Here is a 23439-nt window from a genome sequence, read left to right on the forward strand (position 1 = left end):
TTAATGTTTTCGCGAGAAGGACATAACTTTACATTTGTCTGAGTTTAGGGTCATCTGCCACATACTGCACCAGAAACTGACAAGGTTAAGGTCGTTCTGCAATACTAAATGGTCATCAGATGTTTTTATCGTACGGTATAAAATGCAATAATTGGCGAAAAGCCTTATCTGTGATTATATGTTTTGTGGAAGGTCATAAATGAAAATTAGGAAAAAAAGAGGACCAAGAACACTGCCTTACGGTACGCCAGAAGTAACGTCAGAAGTAAGCGATGAGTGGTTATTAACCACAGTGAACTGTTGCCGCAAGGGGAGAAAGTTTCGCAGCCAAGATAAAGTTAATGAATCCAGCCGGAGCGCAAATACTTTTGAGATGAGGCGACAATGAGCAACATGATCAAATGCTTTGGCAAAATCTATAAGAATACACAGTCAGTCTGTTGTTTGTTATTCATGCTGGAATGTAATTCTATTGTAAATTCGAGCAACTGAGTTTCAAAAGATAAGCCTTTTCTGTATCCATGCTGGTTGAACATAAACATAAAGCATGAACATAAACATGAACATAAAGAGCATAGATAACCAATAATAATAGAAATGAATAATAGTGAATAAAGGTAGGAGGTTATAAAATAGAAAATAAGAGGATTGTAAAGAGAACTGGCCATGCGGTATCCAATCATGCATATTATTCTAGTCTCTTGTGTGGATTTGGCAGTCCTTTGACTTCAACAGAGGCCCAACCCATGCCACCCTGCACTGCCTCATTTTTGCTTGTACCATGGGCTCCCACAGCCAACTGGCCCACCAATCTTCTGGTTAACTTCCAACCCCAACAAGATATCCGATGCACAGAATGGCATTTGCGAATGTTACTCCTTTGCAGGTACCACGCACCACCTCAAATTTTCTATGACCCCAAAGTGGCTTATGTTTCATTATTACAGCACTCCGCTTCCCCTTTATTTTCAGATTTTCTTAGTGGGTGCTTGAGTACGTCTTTCCCTCGTTTATGTATACACCCAGGTATTTATATATTTTTTTTTCATTTCATTTATTTACCTTAAAGACCCCACTAGGGGGTATTACATAAGGGGTGGGTGTACATAAAAAATATAACACTCAAATTTGTGACAACAGGTACTCAGTCACATTGGTAGAAAAAGATGATGGACAGGTGAGCACGACGATATTGCGAGGAAGGCCGTTCCAGTCCTTGGCTGCACGAGGAAAAAAAGATGCTGAAAAATTAACAGTTCTCGTACGTGTACGGTAAACTTGCAGTTGGTGACCAGTGCGAGGGGATATGTATGCGGGTGGTGTTATGTAAGGGGCACTGTTAAGTGATGAATGGTAAAGCTTATAGAATAGGCAAAGTGTTGCTATGCGTCGGCGGAGGGATAAAGCTTGCAGCCCAGATTCCGCTTTGAGGGCGGTAACACTGATTTCGTGAGAATAAGATGAGTGAATGAATCTGGCGGCACGATTTTGTACCGCTTCAAGGTCATCTACGACGCATGCTTATGACCATATGGGTGACACATACTCTAGTTTTGAACGGATGAGTGACTTATAGGCTAGTAATTTAACGTGTTGGGGAGCGTTACGGAGGTGACGTTTCAGAAAACCGAGAGTTCTATTTACCGATGATATGATGTTTGTAGTATGTGCATGCCATGAGAGATCATTGGACAAAGTAACGCCTAAGTATTTAAATGATGTTATTGCTTGTATAGGTTCGTTAGCAATTATGTACGGGAATGTAACGGGGTGCTTTTGGCGAGTAATGGAAAGAAGTTTGCATTTAGTCGGATTAAGGGTCATTAGCCAGCGGTCGCACCATTCCTGGACACGGTCTAGATCATGCTGAAGTTTTGCTGCGTCGCAATGATTAGAAACTGATCGGTAAATTACACAGTCGTCAGCGAACATTCAGATTTGGCAAGATAAGTGTTGAGGCAAGTCGTTAATATATATTAGAAATAGGAGAGGACCGAGAACCGAGCCTTGGGGTACACCGGATGTTACAGGAATAGGGTCAGAGGTATGATTATTAACAAGGACGTGTTGGGACCGGTTAGACAAGAATTCTTTGATCCAAATCAGAACGTTGTGGTCCAGGTTTAACTGGCTTAGTTTAAAAAGTAATCGTTGATGCGGCACTTTATCAAACGCTTTTGCGTAATCTAAGAAAATGGCATCAGTTATTATGTTGGTGTCGAGGTTAACATGCAAGTCATGAATGAAAATGGCCAGTTGGGTCTCGCATGAGAAGCCCTTTCGGAAGCCATGCTGAGATGGATGAAAAAAGTTATTTTTATCGAGAAATGCCATGATATTAGAATAAATGACATGCTCCATGATTTTGCACGGGACGCTTGTTAATGATATGGGGCGGTAATTTAGTGGGGAATCTTTTTTACCAGATTTGTAGACAGGAACAACCTTCCCCACTTTCCAATCATTTGGCAAGTGACCTACAGATAGTGAATGAGAAAATTGCTTGACTATGGATATTACTTGCTGTTGAATTGACACCACTCGTACCTTCATTAAAGATAAAAATTCCCGATTTGCCTGTGCTAAACATAGGCCTAGATTTGCCACTGCACTGCCACAGATATTCGCAAGTGCCTCTAAAAATCCTTTTATTGTCTGCTAGGAGCACTATGTCGTCCACATACATCAGTACGGAGACCTTCTGTTGCATTCTTTTCCCATTACACATGTAGGATAAATCAAAACCTAATTCACAGTTTTCCCGTTGCCTTTCTACGACCTTAACAGAAAAGCCTTAACAACAATGAAGACAGAGGCATATTGTCACGAGAGGAAAAGCCAGTCAGTCAGTTCTAAGCGAACAGCCGTTTACAGTTCGTGTTTGCAGCAGCTACCACGCACACTTCTTCTTCCTCGACCTCTAGCGTAACTAGTGCGTGCCATTACCCCTCCCTCCAAAAAAAAAAAGAAATAAATAAATAAAGTTGGGGAGATTATAAATGCCACAAGGAAAAAAATAAAAGAAATGAGAAAGGCAACGGACAAGACGACAGGGGCCGCATCACAAAGTTTGTGGATGAGAGTCAGCGCGAATGGTAAGGCTTCATCCTGGTAAAATGAACAATGTCAGAGGAACGTGGTCTACGGGAGTGGTGCGAAGTGTCGGCTGGAATAACTTTGTAGTTGACAGGACTTAAACGGCGCAAAACTATATAGGGTCCAAAGTATCGGCGCAATAATTTTTCTGACCGGCCTCGTTGACGTATAGGGGTCCAAACCCATACAAGATCTCCCAGGTTGTATGTGACGTTTCGATGGCATATGTTGTATCAACGAGCATCTTGACTTTGTCGGGATAGAATTCGTTGCCGCGCAAGGTGCCGCGCCGCTTTGGCACGCTGAAGAAAGGCGTCTGTATCTGGTGCGGTAGGTTGAGACGAAGTTGGTAGGAGCATCACGTCGAGCATAGTGGTGACGTCGCGTCCGTAGACCAGACGAAAAGGAGGAAACCCGGTGGTTTCTTGTAGGGCAGTGTTGTACGCGAATGTCACATATGGGAGCAGTTCGTCCCAATTTTTATGATCCGTGGCAACATACATGGAAAGCATATCCGCAATCGTTTTGTTGAGACGCTCTGTTAAACCGTTAGTCTGCGGGTGATACGCAGTTGCCGTACGGTGCGTTGTTCCGCTCAGCTGCAGAATATCTCGGACCAACTGGGCAGTGAAGGCCGTACCACGGTCTGTGATGACGACAGCAGGAGCACCATGTCGAAGGACGATATTTTTGATAAAGAAGTTAGCAACATCTGAAGCAGTAGCTCGCTGAACGGCTTGTGTTTCGCAGTATCGAGTGAGGTAATCGGTGGCGACGACGATCCAGCGGTTATCAGCCGAAGACTTGGGAAATGGGCCGAGTAAATCCATCCCGACTTGTTCAAAAGGTGAGCAAGGAGGTTGGACAGGCTGAAGCAGACCGGCTGGTTTTAGTGGTGGAACTTTGCGGCGCTGGCAATCTCGACAACTTCTGACGTACTGCTTCATGGTTTTTGTGAGTTTTTGCCAATAGTACTTCTGCTTGATCCTCGCGAGAGTACGCGTGAAACCAAGATGCCCGGACGTTGGTTCGTCATGGCATGCACGTAGAACGTCATCGCGGAGAGTAGCAGGAACAACGAGCAGGAAAACGGCCGCCGTAGGGTGAAAGTTCCGCTTGTATAGGATGTCGCCACGTAGGCAGAAAGAGGAGAAGTGACGCGCGAACAGCCGTGGGGGTTGTGGGCGGCTTCCTTCAAGGTATTCAATCAAGGGCTGGAGCTCGGAATCTTGGCGTTGCTGTTGAGCAAGGTTTAAAGACGCGAGAGTACAAAGAAAACCAGAATCGTCATCAGTATCTAGTGGTGCGGGTTCGACGGGGGCGCGGGAGAGACAGTCGGCGTCAGTGTATTTCTGGCCACACTTATAGACGATGGTCATATCAAATTCCTGCAACCGAAGGCTCCATCTTGCGAGACGGCCTGAAGGATCTTTGAGATTTGCCAGCCAGCAGAGAGAGTGGTGGTCGCTGACGACACGGAAGGGGCGTCCGTACAGGTATGGGCGGAACTTCTGGATAGCCCATATGACTGCCAGACATTCTTTTTCAGTTGCTGAGTAGTTTTTTTCAGCAGCGGACAAGGTTCGGCTGGCATACGCAATAACGCGCTCAACACCAGCTTCAAACTGTACGAGTGTCGCTCCGATACCAACGTTACTAGCATCAGTATGCACTTCTGTGTCAGCCTCGGTGTCAAAGTGACCAAGGATCGGTGGTGTCTGTAGACGTTGCTGAAGGTCGTGGAAGGCGTCGGATTGTGCCGGGCCCCAAACAAATGTGACGTCGTTCTTGATGAGTCGTTGCAAAGGTTCGGCAATTTCACAAGAATTGGGTACAAAACGGCGGTAATACGCGCAAAGCCCTAAAAATCGGCGGACATCGTGTTTTGTCTTCGGTATCGGGAACAGAGCAACTGCCAGGGCTTTGTCAAGGTCAGGGCGCACACCGGTGCTGCTGACAATATGACCTAGAAATTTGAGCTCCTCGTAGCCAAAGTGACATTTTTTGGGCTTCAGGGAGAGGCCGGCGGTGCGGATAGCTTGAAGAACCGCCTCAAGCCGCTGGATGTGTTGTTCAAACGTGGTGGAAAAAACAAATACATCGTCTAAGTAGACTAAACACGAGTTCCACTTGAGGTCAGATAAAACTGTGTCCATCATGCGTTGAAATGTGGCCGGAGCGAAACACAATCCAAAAGGGAGGACCTTAAATTGATAGAGACCGTCGGGTGTTATAAACGCCGTTTTTTCCTGGTCCCGTTCGTCAACTTCAATTTGCCAGTACCCACTACGTAGATCCATTGAAGAAAAGTAACGGGCATGTCGCAGGCGATCCAAGGAGTCGTCAATTTGAGGAAGTGGGTAAACGTCTTTTTTTCGTGACCTTGTTCAGTTTGCGATAATCGACACAGAATCTTAGTGAACCGTCTTTCTTTTTAACTAATACAACAGGTGAAGCCCAAGGACTTGTCGATGGTTGAATGACATCATCGTCGAGCATTTGTTTCACTTGATGACGAATAGCATCCTGTTCTCTTTGCGACACGCGATAAGCGTGTTGGCGAACAGGTTGGACGATCGGTTCAGTGATGATTCTGTGTTTGATTAAAGGAGTCTGTTTGACCTTCGACGTGGTGGCGAAACAGTCGCTAAATGACGATAGCAGAGTAAGGAGCCTCTCCTTCTCGTTTTGGTCGAGGTGTGGGTTGACGTTGATGTGACTGGTCAAGTCCACATCGCTGGGTTCCGGAATCGAGATTGTCGTTACCGAAGCACAGGGGTTGGACTCGGCCACCGTTTCAAAGTAGGCCATGGTGGTATACCTCGCAAAGTGTTTGTATTCGCCACTGAAGTTCGTAACTAGAATCGTGGTTTGCCTATGTTGGAGCTCTACAAGACCTCGTGCAACGCCGACTTCGCGATCCAGCAATATGGTGAGGTTACCTTCGGCGATGCCTATTCCTAGTTGTTCTTGGGGGCATTCAACGAGGACGAAGATGCTACTTCGAGGCGGTAACGTCACGCAGTCATCGACCACGCGTAAAGCCATTCGAATCCGAAGAAACGTAGTTAGAAAAAGTCACGAACAAGTCACGAAGGTTAATGATCGCCCCATACTCCTGGAGAAAATCCATGCCCAGTATAACTAGCCGAGAACACTTGGGCAGCACAAGGAAAGACGCTACGAAAGTCGAAGTAGAAATTGCAAGTCTGGCGGTGCATCGTCCAATGGGTGACACGAGGTGTCCTCCGGCCGTAATCAGATGTGGGCCGTCCCACGCTGTCAGCACCTTGCGTAGCCGAGTCGCCAATGAGGCACTCATAACCGAGTAGTCAGCTCCCGTATCTACAAGTGCAGTTACTGGATAACCGTCGACTGAAACAGTAATAGCAGCAGAAGTTTTTTTTTGCAGTTGCGAATGAAGGCATCAGTGGTACGTCGCGAGGGGATGGCGTCGGCGGAGGATATTTGACGGTTCGCATGAGAGCGGCCTCACCCCCGGAGGTCGCCGTTTTCAGTTTCCCCGGCGCGGGCTTCCACCGTTGACTCCAGCGGAATCAAAGGCGGGTCGAGCACGGTTCGGTGACGCGTACCGACGAGGTGAAGGCAACCGTGACTGCCTTCGCTGTTGGGCAGGAGGAAGCCGGTTACTTTCTAAGTATTTCTCGATTTCGTGCGGGCGTTCGCCATAGCGCGGGCAACGGGCGTCCGGATGGTATCCCCGCAGACCAATCCGTCGGTACTGGCAATCGCGATACATGTGACCAGCCTCCCCGCAGTGATAGCACAACGGACTGTTGTCGGGGGCGCGCCATACTGTAGATTTGCGCGGACCAGGATGAAAGGGTGCTTGCGGATTCGTGCGGTGGATCGGACTTGGGGAGCGTCGAGAAATCTCAGCAGGCGGCTGCGAAAAACGGCCCGTCGACGGCGCGCAAGCCCGAAGAGCATCCGCTGTGGGGATGCGCGACTCTCACGCATCCCCTGATATGCTGTTTTCCCGCACGGCTCGCGTGGCCTGGCACCCGCGGCGCTCGGAGTGGTACAAGCGCGGTGCGAGAGATGGCGCGACCGTCGCACCGCGGCGGGGTTACTCGGGCGCCGAGGGACAAGGCGCTGTCTCTTTCCCGGCGGGTCGGCGAACAGCGCCGGACGTACCGCGCGCGCGCGCCAATCCATGGTTCTGCGAGACCGTCTCGCGTGGCCGCCTTCGAACGCACGACCGTTGGCGTGACCGAACACGCGAACGACCAGGCGTTGGGATCCAGCATGGGGCGAACATATTCGCTCGCAATGCGGTCGCGGTAAGTCGGACTTCTAGATTTGTCGCGCGCCCATCGGCATGTTTTGGGGATAGCAACTCGGCTAGCAGGCATTGATCTATGAAAGGTGCAATAAATGCCCTTGTGATTGTTTGCACTACTGTGTTGTCGTTCCTTTGTCCCAAGAGTACGGAGAAGAACCCCATATCTCCCACACCGCATACGAGAACGTGGGAGGTTCGGGTCGTGTTGGTGGCGAGGGATGAACCACTTTGCCGATTTCTTCCCGAATGACATCCGTAAGAACCGCGACACTGGGAGGTGTCGGAGCCGATGCATAGGACTTCTGCAGTTCTTCTCGAACAATTTGTCGTATTAGCTCGGTAAGTGACTCCCTGTCATCATTTGCAGGTACGAGAGAGCATGCAGCAGTCATGGTGTTCTGGCGTTCATACTGCGAGAGCCGCTGCCGAAGCATACGTTCCATGACTGTTGCCTCACGAACGAACTGAGAGACTGTTGCAGGAGGATTACGCACGAGGCCCGCGAAAAGCTGTTCCTTTACGCCTCGCATTAACAGACACACCTTCTTGTCTTCTGGCATTAGTGGGTCGGCCCGACGGAACAATCGCGTCATGTCTTCGACGAACATGGCGACGGTTTCGTTTGGCATTTGGAACCTCGAAGACAGTGCCTGTTCGGCTCTTTCTTTCCTTTCAGGAGTGCAGAAGGCTTCGCATAGCAGTCGGTAAAACTCCTGCCAGCTGGTAAACGAGGCTTCGTGGTTCTCGTACCATACTCTCGCCGCGTCTAAAAGGGAAAAGTAGACGTTTTTCAACTTACGGCGATCCGGTCGAAATGGTCCAACCAGTCTTCAACGTCCTCAAAGGCATCGCCATGGAACGGGTTAGGCGTGCGAGGCGCGTTGAGAATGCATGGTACGGGAGCATTTGGGATCACCTCGGTTTGGCTTGCGGTAGTTGTTGACATCTTCCTCACAGAGCTTGCCAGGGGACTGTATTGCGGTGGAAGACCTTGGAGGCGACGGCTGCTTCGATAGATTTCTGCCGTCCCCGAGGTACTGGCGTCGGTAGCTTCTGGTTCAGGACCCGTAGGCATACGATGGATGCGTACCCAGCACCTCCACCATTTTGTCACGAGAGGAAAAGCCAGTCAGTCAGTTCTAAGCGAACAGCCGTTTACAGTTCGTGTTTGCAGCAGCTACCACGCACACTTCTTCTTCCTCGACCTCTAGCGTAACTAGTGCGTGCCAATATTGTTTGGGCTGTCTGTGAATTTCCACAACTTCATTGCATTTCTGGCCTTCCTGTACAATCTGTAGGTGGTACTCTCCGCATATCTCCTTCGACACCTCCAAAAAATTGTCTATGCCTTCGTGCTTAAGTCCCTGTCCACACTGTTATAAGCTCCTTTACCATCTAGAACGTCCACAAATGTCTGTTCTGTGCTACTGAAATCTCTGTGCATTGAGTTAGTGTAAAAATATTATCCACTAAGTGCCTACCTGGTCTCTGCTTGCTGTAGTTTCCCCAATATATGTTTTCTCCACCCACTCTGACAGCTCTAATTTAATGGCTTGCACTGCCATTATATTTATTACCAACATTACTGTAATTAGCCTGTATGAGCTCATCTTATCCTTATTGTCCTTGCCTTTGTAGATGAGGTTCCTCTAGCTTTCATGCCATCCAAGCGGAATTTTCTTTGTTTTAATCACTTCCTCTATGGCATTAGTCAACAGGGCCTTTCTACATCTGCGCAACATTACAACATGTCCAAATTACAATGTACAGTCAAACCCTGTGATAACGAAAGTCCTCGACAATGAAATTTTCACAACAAAATATTTCAGAGTTCCTGGCGGAGGCACATAGGAGTACAAGTATTTCATATCGCTCAACAACAACACATCTTCAACCGGCAGCCCTGCAACAACGAAAATTTCTGCCATAGCGGGTCGCCAGTTTCCTTTGCATGGTCTCAACGTAACATAAAAAAGGGAAATCCTATTAAAAATGTGCTAAAACATGTTTTTTAATCACTTTAGAAACTTGCTTGCTGTCACCTGTTGTTGCTCACTTAGGGGCTAGTTGTAGCGCATGACTCGTTTTTGCTGGCAACCATACGATGCCGCTTGACCTCCGGCTGCAACTTTGGAAAAAGCTGCCAGGCAACTTGTTTCGCAACCCTCGTTGTCCTCGTCGTGCTTGGCCATTATGTGCGGCAGTAAGCCTTGCGAAATGACTCCTCCCGTTAAGAAACGCAAGTTTCTCAAGCTCTTGGAGAAATCTCCAATCATCACAGAAGCTACAACTGGAAAAAAGAAGATGGATATCACTGTCAAGTTCGCAGATACCGTGCAGTTCCCCGTAAACCATTTTAAAATACGACAGCATCTTGGTGGCGCTGGAGAATGGAGCACGTGGGGAGCACAAGACTGTGGCCGCTCCGGCTTTTGAAGACGTGTACCAGGCCGTGTACAAGTGGTTCCTGGACAAGCATGCAAACCACTGTCTGGCAGATTGTTGCAGCAGAAAGTCAGACTTTGCATGCCTGCTGGGGCACAACAAATTCAAAATGGGCGCCGGCTGGCTGAGCCGCTTTAAAGCATGACACAACATTGCCTCCAAAGTGAGTTCTGAAGAATGCACAAGAGTTAACAAGGAGGACGCAGTGAAGTGGATGTGAGAGACACGGGAAGCTATCACAGATGAGTAAAAACTCTGCACAACGGCAACGAGATGGGACTGTTTTATAAGATGCTTCCGTCATGGACGATAGATTTGAAAAGCCAAAAATGTTACGGCGGCAAGCAAAGCAAGAAGCGCATAACAATTCTTCTCTGCATGAACGTGGACGGTTCCGATAAGCATCCGCTCCTCGTCATTGGCAGAAGCAAAAAGCCATGGTGTTTAAAGGTGCATTGAAGGCTGCCCGTTGAATGCATGGCCAGCCAAATCATGGATGACACGCGCTATCTTCGCAACTTGGCTGGAAGCCTTCAATGTGAGCATGCGACGAGCAGGCAGGGCTGTGTGCCTTCTCGTGGACAACTGCAGTGAACCTTGTGTTGATGCCATTTTTTCGAATGTCCGACTGGTATTGTTCCCAGCGAACTGCACCTCGGTCCTTCAGCCTTTCGACCAAGGAGTCATCAGAAGCTTGAAGTGTGCCTGCCGTCAAAGGTTTATCCAGAGGATGCTGCTCAACATTGAGTACAAATGCACGATGGAAGTGGACCTTTTCATGGCCCTAGAGATGGTTTCTGCATGATAACGAAAGCGAGCATGATCAAAAACTGCTCCAAACACGCAGTATTTAATAAACAGCAGGCGTCAGCTACATCGTCAGAGTCTGAGTGGCCAGCAGAAGAAAGTGGAAGTGTGGCTGCTGATGCGGGCGGACTTCCCACATTGAGCAAGGCATGGGATGCACGTCTGGGAGTGGACGCAACTGGGTGTGGACGGCTCGGGTCTACACGGCTTCCTGTCTGCCAACGATGACTTGGTCGTCCACGAGAAACTAACGGATGACGCCATAGCCAGCAGCGTGTGCGGCAATGACAATAGCGATGACGGCGACAAAACCGCAGCCAAGTAAGCAAGCCCGCGAGATGTGCTCAATGCATTCGACACTGTGCAGTCATTTCTCGCGACGCATGATGACAACGTGGCCATGCAACATATTCTGAGTTGTGAGGATTGAGCATTAAAACTCCTCCGAGGCCGTGGATGGCAGACTGAGGTTACGAATTCTTTCAAGAAAATGCGATTCCTCTGTTATGAACCATTTTTGTCTGCCTTCTCTCATTTTCGCAATAACAAAATTCTCGTGAGAAATATAAAAATTGCTGTCCCTGACGATTTTGTTATTGCGGGGTTCAACTGTATGTGTACAATGTTAAGAACTTCATAATTAGTGAAATTTAGCTGCATAAAAATGTTGTTGGTGACAATTGCAGAATTGCACATGCATAACTGTATGCAGCTGTGCTACAAATTTAAAAAGGCAAGGTTATTTAATTTCTCTTGAATCTCCTATTTTCTTTATAACTGGAAATGGTCATTTTGAAGCATCCAGCATTTTGAGTACAGTTCTCAGTATAGCACAAGGCACTTTATCAGGCTAGCTGATAATTCAAGGGCTCACCTTACATTGTGCAAACATGGCATTCTTCTAGGTATACAGATTTGGGGACGCCTGGTGCATTACATCCAGTGAAGCAAGCCTCCAAACTACACAGTAGTCACGCGCTTTAGACTCTCGAACTTGAGCCTGGTGTGCAGTCAAAGGACACGTATATGAACTTCGCTCTCTGCATCTACCAATGCCCATGACACATGGCATCATCCAAAAGGCACCTTGGAGGCCGGACGCTGTCTTGGGCCTGTTAACACTGAAGCACAGCGATACATGACACCCGAGTCCCACTTCATGAGAATGACCTCTACAAACCAATAACTAGTGCATCTATTTTTAACAAATATTTAAATTCTTTTCATAATATATTGCATAATCTATAAAAGGTCAACATTCAGAATAAATTATTTTTTTATTGTACTTATGTCAACCAGCCTAAACTGGCTTAAATATTTCTACTACAGCTGCAACGTTAGTGCTGTGTTTGAGAAATCCATTTGGAGGTCTTATGAACACTCAATCATAATTCATGACTGAAGAGGAAAAACACAAAAGTGACGTGGGCAGTTCACATACCCATGAGGTCTCTGGCACGAGCTGGGTTAGCATAAGGGTACAGTATCTCATTAAGCCTTGGGTCTCGCTGTTCCTTGTTGAGGAAGTCCACTAGCTGGTCGACCGTCATTGCCTTTTTCTTGGAACCACCGCAGAGGCGCTCAAAGATGGCATCCACCTGTAAAGGACACAAATAAATGAATGAATTCTTTTTTATTAAAAAAAAGGAGGACCAAAGGACACAAAAATATCATGCAGTGGTATATCTTCATGCAAGACCACCCCTGTAGTACACGACGAAATCGAAGGGATCATGTCGCTCAGGAAAAGATTTATGTTCCTTCCCTAGGTATTGCTGCTTGTCAGCACAGTTTCATTGACTACAGTAAGTTTGTCGACAGTGCTCCCAGTTTGTGATGTGGATGACAACTGCTCTCCTTCTCCTCACTTCCTATCACCTGCCAACCTATATGTGCGCATGTTCCATACTGTGCATGCCAAATCGCCACCTGTGACCACATCGGAATGGGATATAAAAGACCGTCCACACCTGTTCTTCATCAGCGGGCATGGCGAAACCAAAAGGATCATGTCGCTCACGAAAATATTTATGTTCCTTCCCCAGGTTAGTTTGTCCGTTTCTACATTCCGCAGTAACGATATTACACTGGCGGTTCTGCCGTGCCCACGGACATGCTTGTCAATTGCTTACAACTGTTTCTGTATGTGTAGATTGCTTGTCTGTGGAGACATTGAAGAAAACCTAGACCCTACAGTTGAAGAAATGTTTGAGAGCCTTCAGTCAGGGCAAGCAAGCATATTAACTGAGCTAACTCATATTCGGGAGTGTCTTACATTGAATGAACAAGCCGTTGTCACTCTTAATACACGATTGAATGCAATCGATAAGCTACTGCTTGAAATTAGCAAAAAACCTCCCAAATTCAAACACTAGAAGACAAAATTCGGGCTTTAGATCAAGTGGTTATGAAACAAAACGAAAAACTAACTGACCTTGAAGACCGCAGTCACCGATCAAACTTAGTTGTTTTCGGTGTCAAAGAGCAAGATGATGAAGATGATAAAACGTCACGAAAATCGGTCATTGATGACATTTAAAAAAAAAAAACTGCAGCAATCATGCAAATCTATCGCGCGTATTCATCGTCTTGGAAGACAGCCAGGAAAAAGACCTGTTATCGTATATCTCCTAGACTTTTTGAAAAAAGAGGCCGTTTTTCGCAATGTGTGTAAGGTTAAGGGTAGTGGTATATCTATCCAAAATTATTAGAGCAAAGAAGCTCTGAGAAAACGAAAACTTCTTTGGGATACTGTCAAACGGTATGTCGACAATGGAAAACATGCTTTTCTTATCAATGACAAACTGAAATTTGATGGCTACGTTTATGCTTGGCATGACAGTATATCTCAACGAGTTGTCGTGAGCCGCGAAAACAAAACTTCTAGTAATGCATGGCAGAACACGTGCGCCATTTCTAAAACCCTGCAAGTGCTAAATTTCAATGCCAGAAGTATAATGAATAATGTAGAACAGCTTAAATGCCTCCTCTTCAGAGATGACCCCCATATTGCAATTGTCACGGAAACCTGGCTGCATAATGGTGTTGGCAACGAACTATTGGTATCACCATCACGTAGGATTTTCCATCAGGACCGTGGATCGAGGGGAGGAGGTATTGCGATTATTCTAAAAAGCATGTTTTCTGCAGAAATGCTTCCTCAGATCGAAAACCATGAGAGTCTGTTTTTGAAAGTTAATTGTTGGGGACATGTAGTGGTATGCACGGTTCATAGGCCACCATCATCCCCTCCCGAGTTCTTGTCCTCACTGCGTGACAACATGACTGTGCTGAAACACCGGAAAATTATCATGGCGGGCGATTTCAACCTACCCGCAGTTAACTGGCTGCACAGGCCCGAGATGCAGCTGGCCGATAGCCCTCTTCTCGACATAATGTTTGCATGTGACATGGAGCAAGTTGTGCTTGAAAACACACGTGACAATGCTGATACTGGTTCAATTCTGGATCTTGTATTTCTTAGCAAAAATATAACAGAGCTCGATGTCCGAGTGGAGGAGGGCATATCGGACCACAAGCTTGTGGTGGTCAGGCTTGATAGTTGTGAAAGGAAGCACGTTAAGCACTGTAAAACTGTTAGACTTTATTAAGGCCAATGATAAATCTATCCTTGATGAACTTTGGAAGCTGGACAACTTACCAAAAATTGATGCTACCTCACTGTGGCGTGCGTTTTTAACCTGCGTTAACTACTGTATTGATGCCTTCGTGCCGACATAACTTATTAAACCACAACGAAGAAACCCATGGATTGAAAGAAAAATTATACATATAAAACGCAGGTTAAAACGCGTCAAAAAACGCCGGAACAAAAATCCTGAAGTTATCAGCTACCTTCAAGTCCCGCTTTCAGACGCATTGTCTTTTGCCCGTCAAAAATATTTTTCCAATACTTTACCGAATTACATAAAAACCAGTCCCGATAAATTGTGACGATATCTTGGCAGTGGAAACACACATTTGCAAGAAATAAGGCAACGCGACATTGTGATCACCGATCCTCAGGAAATATCCAACAAAATGAATGAATATTTCCATTCTTTGTTCACCCGCGCTGACGGAGCCATGGAGGCTCGTTCTTCTCCGTGCCAAGTGTCAGACTTTATATCTTTTGAAGGCGTGTTTTCCTTATTGCTTAATGTTACAGAAAAGTCTTCTGGGGGCATCATCATCATCATCAGCCTGGTTACGCCCACTGCAGGGCAAAGGCCTTTCCCATACTTCTCCAACTTCCCCGGTCATGTACTAATTGTGGCCATGTTGTCCGTGCAAACTTCTTAATGTCATCCGCCCACCTAACTTTCTGCCGCCCCTTGCTACGCTTCCCTTCCCTTGGAATCCAGTCCGTAACCCTTAATGACCATCGGTTATCTTCAGTCCTGATTACATGTCCTGCCCATGCAGATTTCTTTTTTTTTCATTTCAAATAAGATGTCATTAACTCGCGTTTGTTCCCTCACCCAATCTGCTCTTTTCTTATCCCTTAACGTTACACCTATCATTCTTCTTTCCATAGCTCGTTGCGTCGTCCTCAATTTAAGTAGAACCCTTTTAGCGTCCAGGTTTCTGCCCCGTGCGTGAGTACTGGTAAGACACAGCTCTTATAAACTTTTCCCTTGAGGGATAATGGCAACCTGCTGTTCATGATCTGAGAATGCCTGCCAAACGCACCCCAGCCCATTCTTATTCTTCTGATTACTTCAGTCTCCTGATCAGGATCCGCATTCACTACCTGTCCTAAGTAGATGTATTCCCTTACCAATTCCAGTGCCTCACTACCTATCGTAAACTGCTGTTCTCTTCCGAGACTGTTAAACATTACTTTAGTTTTCTGCAGATTAATTTTTAGGCCCACCCTTCGGCTTTGCCTCTCCAGGTCAGTGAGCATGCATGACAGTTGGTCCCCTGAGTTACTAAGCAAGGCAATATCATCAGCGAATCACAAGTTACTAAGGTATTCTCCATTAACTCTTATCCCCAATTCTCCCCAATCCAGGTCTCTGAATACCTCCTGTAAACACGCTGTGAATAGCATTGGAGAGATCGTATCTCCCTGCCTGACGCCTTTCTTTATAGGGATTTTGTTGCTTTCTTTATGGAGGACTACAGTGGCTGTGGAGCCGCTATAGATATCTTTCAGTATTTTTACATATGGCTCGCCTACACCCTGATTCCGCAATGCCTCCATGACTGCTGAGGTTTCGACTGAATCAAACGCTTTCTCGTAATCAATGAAAGCTATATATAAACGTTCGTTATATTCCGCACATTTCTCTATCACCTGATTGATAGTGTGAATATGGTCTATTGTTGAGTAGCCTTTACGGAATCCTGGCTGGTCCTTTGCTTGACAGAAGACTAAGGTGTTCCTGATTCTATTTGCTATTACCTTAGTAAATAGTTTGTAGGCAACTGACAGTAAGCTGATCGGTCTGTAATTTTTCAAGTCTTTGGCGTCCGCTTTCTTATGGATTAGGATTATGTTAGCGTTCTTCCAAGATTCCGGTACGCTCGAGGTCATGAGGCAACGCGTATACAGGGTGGCCAGTTTCTCTAGAACAATCTGCCCACCATCCTTCAACAAACCTGCTCTTACCTGATCCTCCCCAGCTGCCTTCCCTTTTTGCATAGCTCCCAAGGCTTTCTTTACTTCTTCCGGCGTTACCTGTGGGATTTCGAATTCCTCTAGAATATTTTCTCATCCATTATCGTCGTGGGTGCCACTGGTACTGTATAAATCTCTATAGAACTCCTCAGCCACTTGAACTATCTCATCCTTATTAGTAATGATATTGCCGGCGTTGTCTCTTAACGCATACATCTGATTCTTGCCGATTCCTAATTTCTTCTTCACTGCTTTTAGGCTTCCTCCGTTCCTGAGAGCATGTTCAATTCTATCCATATTATACTTCCTTATGTCAGCTGTCTTACGCTTGTTGATTAACTTCGAAAGTTCTGCCAGTTCTATTCTAGCTGTAGGGTTAGAGGCTTTCATACATTGGCGTTTCTTGATCAGATGTTTTGTCTCCTGCGATAGTTTACTGGTATTCTGTCTAACGGAGTTACCACCGACTTCCATTGCACACTCCTTAATGATGCCCACAAGATTGTCGTTCATTGCTTCAACACTAAGGTCCCCTTCCTGAGTTAAAGCCGAATACCTGTTCTGTAGCTTGATCTAGAATTCCTCTATTTTCCCTCTTACCGCTAACTCATTGATCAGCTTCTTATGTACCAGTTTCTTCCGTTCCCTCCTCAGGTCTAGGCTCATTCAAGTTCTTACCATCCTATGGTCACTGCAGCGCACCTTGCAAAGCACGTCCACATCTTGTATGATGCCAGGGTTAGCGCAGAGTATAAAGTCTATTTCATTTCTAGTCTCGCCGTTCGGGCTCCTCCACGTCCACTTTCGGCTATCCCGCTTGCGGAAGAAGGTATTCATGATCCGCATATTATTCTGTTCCGCAAACTCTACTATTAACTCTCCCCTGCTATTCCTAGTGCCTATGCCATGTTCCCCCACTGCCTTGTCTCCGGCCTGCTTCTTGCCTACCTTGGCATTAAAGTCGCCTATTAGTATAGTGTATTTTGTTTTCACTCTACCCATCGCCGATACCACGTCTTCATAGAAGCTTTCGACTTCCTGGTCATCATAACTGGATGTAGGGGCGTAGACCTGTACAACCTTCATTTTGTACCTCTTATTAAGTTGCACAACAAGACCTGCCACCCTCTCGTTAATGCTATAGAATTCCTGTATGTTACCAGCTATATTCTTATTAATCTGGAATCCGACTCCTAGTTCTCGTCTCTCCGCTAATCTCGGTAGCACAGGACGTGCCCGCTTTTTAGCACTGTATATGCTTCTTTTGGCCGCCTAACTTCACTGAGCCCTATTATATCCCATTTACTGCCCTCTCATTCCTCCAACAGCACTGCTAGACTCGCCTCACTAGATAACGTTCTAGCGTTAAACATTGCCAGGTTCATATTCCAATGGCGGCCTGGCGGCTTTCTGGGGTACCGTATGACATACCAAATTCTTTTCTTCGCCGTTACGCCGAGCCTGTTGCACACATCTTAACAGCTGTCTTTTCTTTATCTATGAGCACAGCGACTTTACCTGATGACTGGCGTGTGGCTCGTGTCATCGCAGTCGACAAGAAGGTTGATCGCCTAAGCATTGAAAACTATCGTCCCATTTCATTGACATCCACGTGCTGGAAAACACTAGAACACATGATCGCTCATTATATAACTAATGTTCTTGAAAGTAACAACTTGCTCTCTCCATTTGAGCATGGCTTTTGAAAGAAACTGTCGACATCTACGCAACTTTTAACAACTGTTCCCGAAATCGCTCTAAGGCTCGATTCTTCCGGACAAGTTGATCTTATCTTCCTTGATTTCAGTAAAGCGTTTGCTCACGTCCCTCATGGTAAACTTCTTGAATAACTTACTAAGCTCGGCTTTCCTACATTTATCATAAATCAAATAAGTAAGCCTACCTTTCAAACCGTAGCCAGTTCGTAGACATTAACGGCCATGTTTTTACTGCATTACCAGTTTTGTCCATAGTACCTCAAGGAAGCGTACTCGGCCCGATCCTTTTCCTAATCTATGTTAATGATATAACTAGCACAATTCATCCACACGTTAACAGCAGATTGTTCGCAGATGATTGTCTTGTCTTTAAAGAGATTACTTGCCGTGATGATCAAGTTGACTTAAGCACTAGCTTAGCCAGACTTAATGAATGGTGCACCACCTGGTCTATGACCCTAAATGCTGACAAAACTGTCTTACTTCGTGTCACAAACAAAAAGCAACCTATGGCATTTCCATATTGAATCAATAGTACACAAATAAAGGAAGTCTCGGAATATAAATATCTAGGCATAACGATCACCAACACTCTATCGGGGTCGAAACACATTGCGAACGTTCGTGCATCCGCCTCTCGGAAGCTTGGCTTTCTGCGTCATAAACTGAAAACAGCACCTTCAAATTTAAAACTTCTAGCATACAGAACTTACATATTGCCAAAACTAGAATACGCCTCAATAGTATGGGACCCCATTACGTAAAGGGCAAACATAAGCTTGGAATGGTTCAGAGGCGAGCAGTACGGTTCATTTTCAACAAGTTTAGGTCCACTGATTCGTCGTCACAACCAATGACCGAAAACCATATCCCTACCTTAGAAGCACGAAGAACTGTGGCACTACTAAAATTTTTTTTCACAACATACAGCAAGTTGCTTGAATTTAATGGACAAACATACATTCAACCTTACCTGTCACGCGTGTCTCGACACTGTCACGCTCACAATTTGCTCCCTTTCCGCACACACACTAACCTGTTTAAAAATTAATTCTTTGCTCATACTGTTGTTCAGTGGAATGATCTACCGTCAGAAATTTTCTCCGCTAATAATTTTGAGCAGGCTCATGTATTTTGCGCAGTAAAATGGAATGTTGTTTTTTTCCCTCTTTTTTTCATGTTATTTTCCTACCACCTATGCAAGTGCATCTTGTTCTGGTGTAAAGGTCAGCAGAAACCCCAACTTGTTATTTTAATATGATATTGACTATCCCAGTACATTTTTCTGATGGTGTGAATATCATCCTCTACAGTACAAAAAGGCCAACTTGTTCTTTTTTCTTTTTCGCACTTTTCCATTTTCTGTTCCATATGTCTAGCACAAGAGCACATATTATTCTTGTCTTAAATGAGTATTTGCAGTAATATGCTCATCTGCTTGGTCTGTATAGACTGGAGCATGTACAAATAAATAAATAAATAAAATAAGCAAGCAGATTACCATTACAGAGAGGCCGGCTCAAGTGACACACTTTTGTGCAGTAAACAAATGTAGGAGTAGCCAGGTTACTATACGAAATTCTATTCATCCTTTAAAGAATCAGCACACTTCAATGCCTTCTGTAGTTCTCATTTACTATGAGAGCAGTTGCTCCGCCAACTGCCCCTATATTGACTATGTGATGTTGAGCAAAAATACTGAAATTCTATACAAGCTCTGTGAACTAATGACAAAGACAATGACTGCTGGAAGTCAATGGTGATAATGATAATGGTGGCACAATGACATTGACAATGGCACAACAGCAACAACATTTGTCCTCAAGAACTCTCGGTACATTCGGAGAAAGACACCCAGCTGCGGTCATGTGCTGCAATTGTTATGTATGCAACATTTTCATGGCGCAGTTTCTTCAAATACAAGGTTCATCACATAAGTGTCAACTACATTTCCCAACCAAACTTCTCCAGGCCTCAAGACCTCTAAGAAAATTCCTGTCCTGCCACTTCCGCTCTCCCCCCTCCCCCCCACCGCATTCGAAAAGACCAAACATATGTGCTGCCATCAACATCAGTCAGCATCTCCTTCGTCTAGGGTTGCCAACTCTCTCTCGAGTGGACAAAGTCAGTGCCAGGAGCCCCCAGTCGGTACATGGAACAAAGCTGGAAAAATATTTTTTTGTCCTACCGAGTAGCGATTTACGTCAAGAAAGGTGCAGTATGCTTGCCTGATGAGCACAGCTTCCGATACAGATAGCGATAGTGTAAACAGCTATGGTCTACAACAGAGCTAAAACCAAGACAAAAACAAAATCGCCTTTTGTTTATGACACTGCAACAGCTAGAACACACACAGAAGAAGAAGAATGTGTAAACAAGCTGTCAGGCGTCACAGAAAGGAAATCTTGTTTGTATTGCTATCCTGTAGAAAAAAGGACGCAGGAGTCGGGCCATTTGGCCATCTAGACTGGGCCATGTCCGGACATGGTACATTTACTCAAAAGCCAGGACTGTCCCACTAAATTCAGGACAGTTGATAAACCTACCTTCATCGACTCGCATCTCATTCTGGAAGAAATGGCTGTCATATTTACTTGTGTAAGGCCTGCGCTTCCTTTACTAGGTGTGGTCGCATTACATGAAGCAGGCTCTCAGACTGCAACGACATTGTTGTCTCCGATCTTCGTTCTTTAGTTTGTGTGCAAAAGCCTGCCATCTACTATGCTAAATACCACAGCCACTGGTGGCCGACTGTATATGAACACATTTACCCTCCAACGCACAATTTTCGGACAAGAAAAATGCAGCGAAAAATGTTGGGCAGTTCAGAAAAGCACATTACAGTAGTAAAGTCAACTGTTATTTTTCGAGAGCAGAAAATCTGTTTACAGACTTTGGCTTGGTATCGTGCTCCATTAAAATAATGCTTACTTTAAGTTTCGTGATGGTCAAGGCTGCTGGCACGTTTCAGATTCCCCCATCGTGCTGCCCACTGTGGGTAGCGGATCATCGCGAAGACGCTGCACCCGCGACCTTCATTCCCACAACTGTCAGTTTAAGCTGTGCAAAATCAGTTTCGAGCTGTACTGGCTTTGTGCCCACACGTGAGGTTACACCATTCCATCCAGCACGTCCACCGGCAGCCCACGAATGGCTAGTTGCTGTACTGCCAGGATTAAGTGCACACACAAACTTGACACATGTTCATGGTAGTTGCTGGTTGATCTCTCGTGGACCCAAACTTCCTTTCACGCGCGTGGTTAACGACTTCATGTTGCAGCTTGCTGCCCACTACACCCTCTGGCATGCTGCTTCTTCGAAGTTGGCCACCAAAGTTGCAGTTCAGTACCAAGCACATGATACTGTAATAATAATAGCATTGTCAGTAGGTCAACTAGTGCCATCTAATAGCGGCTTGTTGAAAATAGCCAGCATGCGGTATGTTAGTGAAACTTCTTTCATTTTAACACTCCAAAGTGAGAACGTGGGCCTAAAAGGGACTGAAAACCAATTTTTATGGTACTCATTTAATGCAATGGAAAGCTTACCGGTCAGTGTGCTGAATCATGCAGTAGCAATGCAAAAGACACCTTGTAAAATTTTTATGAGAATTTATATCTGCAGCAAGGAATTGTTGACTGGAAGCATGATGGAAACAGTGATAAGCGAGTGTGATACCAATTATATGCCAGCATTGGTGGGAGGCATAAAAGTGTGGTCGTAGCTGAGCGAAAGTACTATTTTGTTGATCAAGTCAATGTTCCTGCGATTCATGTTTTCATAAGTGTTAAATTGTTTCTACAATATTGATATGTGCTTTCGTGGTTTCCTGTTAAACAATTTTGATCTATCAAAAGCATTTTTTAGCCATGCCAAGTTCTCTAAAGTGGAATGGTGCTTTTACCCGTGACACACAATTCAGCATATTGCCGTAACTATGTGTGTGCTTTTGATTTCGAAAGCACGTCATCTCTTAAAGACCTGAGCGAGCTGGTACAAAGGATTTTAGCTCGCATGTGTGCTCAGAATTTTGCATGCGTACAAAAGCAATCGTGTGCCGCCATGCATGATGGCCGCAGCGTGGACTTCTTTACTTTCTAATATGCATAGAATAAAGTGCAAAAGCCTCATAATATATAAGAATAATTATGTGGTAATTATTAACAGCCGACTTACGTAATCTCATACACTACATCTGGAGTACCAAGTTCTTACAACCAGTTCAGGCCATTTACTGGTTTTTGATCGTTTCTTTGCCAATTTAAAATCACAATTCTTACTTAGATCACAGCTACTGGATTCTATCACTATAAATCATGGTCCTTTCATTCCCATGAACATCTCGCAATACATTCTGGCCAGCTGTCGGTCCCTTTAAGCCCAGATCACACAAACGCTTGACGTTTGCTGCGCCTCATAAGAAATGGTGGTTTGCTTCTACAAGAGACCCGCGTGCTAGTGCTCACCCACTTGGCTCACTCACTCATGTTTTCATAGACATCATTTTGTGCTCTGTTATTCACCGTGGTTCAAAATGCTGATGAGAAACACAATTCTTTTAATGCGAATAGCATTCTTAGCCTACGTCAGCCGTTTTGAGCCTGCCCGCCCGTCCGTCCGTCTATCTAGTAACCCAAGTTGTCTACTTGCTTGGGCCACTAGGTATGTGCTCCTGGTTGTGATACTGTCGTGGTCATTCCATTATCGTCATTCAAGCTTTGTGATCTCACTCTCATCCGGCCGTCCTCGTCACGCCTTCTACCCTGTGTACCCAGTGGCCCAAATTGTCTAATAGCTTGGATCACTAGGTATCGACTCATGGTTCTGATGCCATCGTGGTCATTGCATCCTTGTCAGTCCAGCTTTGTCATCCAGCTCTCATCATTCCAACATCGTCATACAGTCATCACGCATTCCTTGTCACACCACCATCATGATGCGGTCGCAGTGATTCAGTCGTCATCAGTCCAGCTTCGTGATCTGACTCTCATCGTGTGGTCATCATCATTCCTTCTACTTCAACCCAGTGGTCCAAGTTGCCTACTTGCTTGGGACACAGGTATGTGCTCCTGGTTGATCCCATCCATCGTTGTCAGGCCAGTGTCGTCACATACTCTTGTCATGCTGTCCTCGTCCCGTCTTCTACAGTGAACCCAGTGACCTAAGTTGTCTAATAGCTTGGGCCACTAGGTCTGAGCTCTTGGTCATGATGCCGTTGTGGCTGTAGCTCGTCGTCATTCCAGCTTTGTCATCCGACTTATGTCATGTCGTCGTCATCGCACCATTGTCGTCATACAGTTTTCATGCATTTGTTGTCACACCTCCACTGTGATGCTATCGTGGTCGTTCAAGTGCCGTCATTCCAGCGTCTGGATCCGACACTTGTCATGCTGTCATCGTCATCCTTTCTCAGTCCCAGTGATCCAAGTAATCTAATTGCT

General features: G+C 45.6%; 1 protein-coding gene across 8 annotated transcripts in view; it reads right to left on the reverse strand.

The window, feature by feature from the left end:
* Plc21C (Phospholipase C at 21C) overlaps positions 1-23439 on the reverse strand; it is a 546034-nt gene that overhangs the window by 236604 nt on the left and 285991 nt on the right. For all 8 annotated transcript variants that reach the window (XM_055073221.2, XM_055073217.2, XM_055073222.2 and 5 more), the window contains exon 5: positions 12096-12252. In XM_055073221.2, the coding sequence (XP_054929196.1) occupies positions 12096-12252 (157 nt within the window). The remainder of the gene's footprint in view (positions 1-12095; positions 12253-23439) is intronic.

The sequence above is a fragment of the Dermacentor andersoni genome, chromosome 7 (genome assembly GCF_023375885.2).
Source record: "Dermacentor andersoni chromosome 7, qqDerAnde1_hic_scaffold, whole genome shotgun sequence".
Classification (NCBI taxonomy): domain Eukaryota; kingdom Metazoa; phylum Arthropoda; class Arachnida; order Ixodida; family Ixodidae; genus Dermacentor; species Dermacentor andersoni.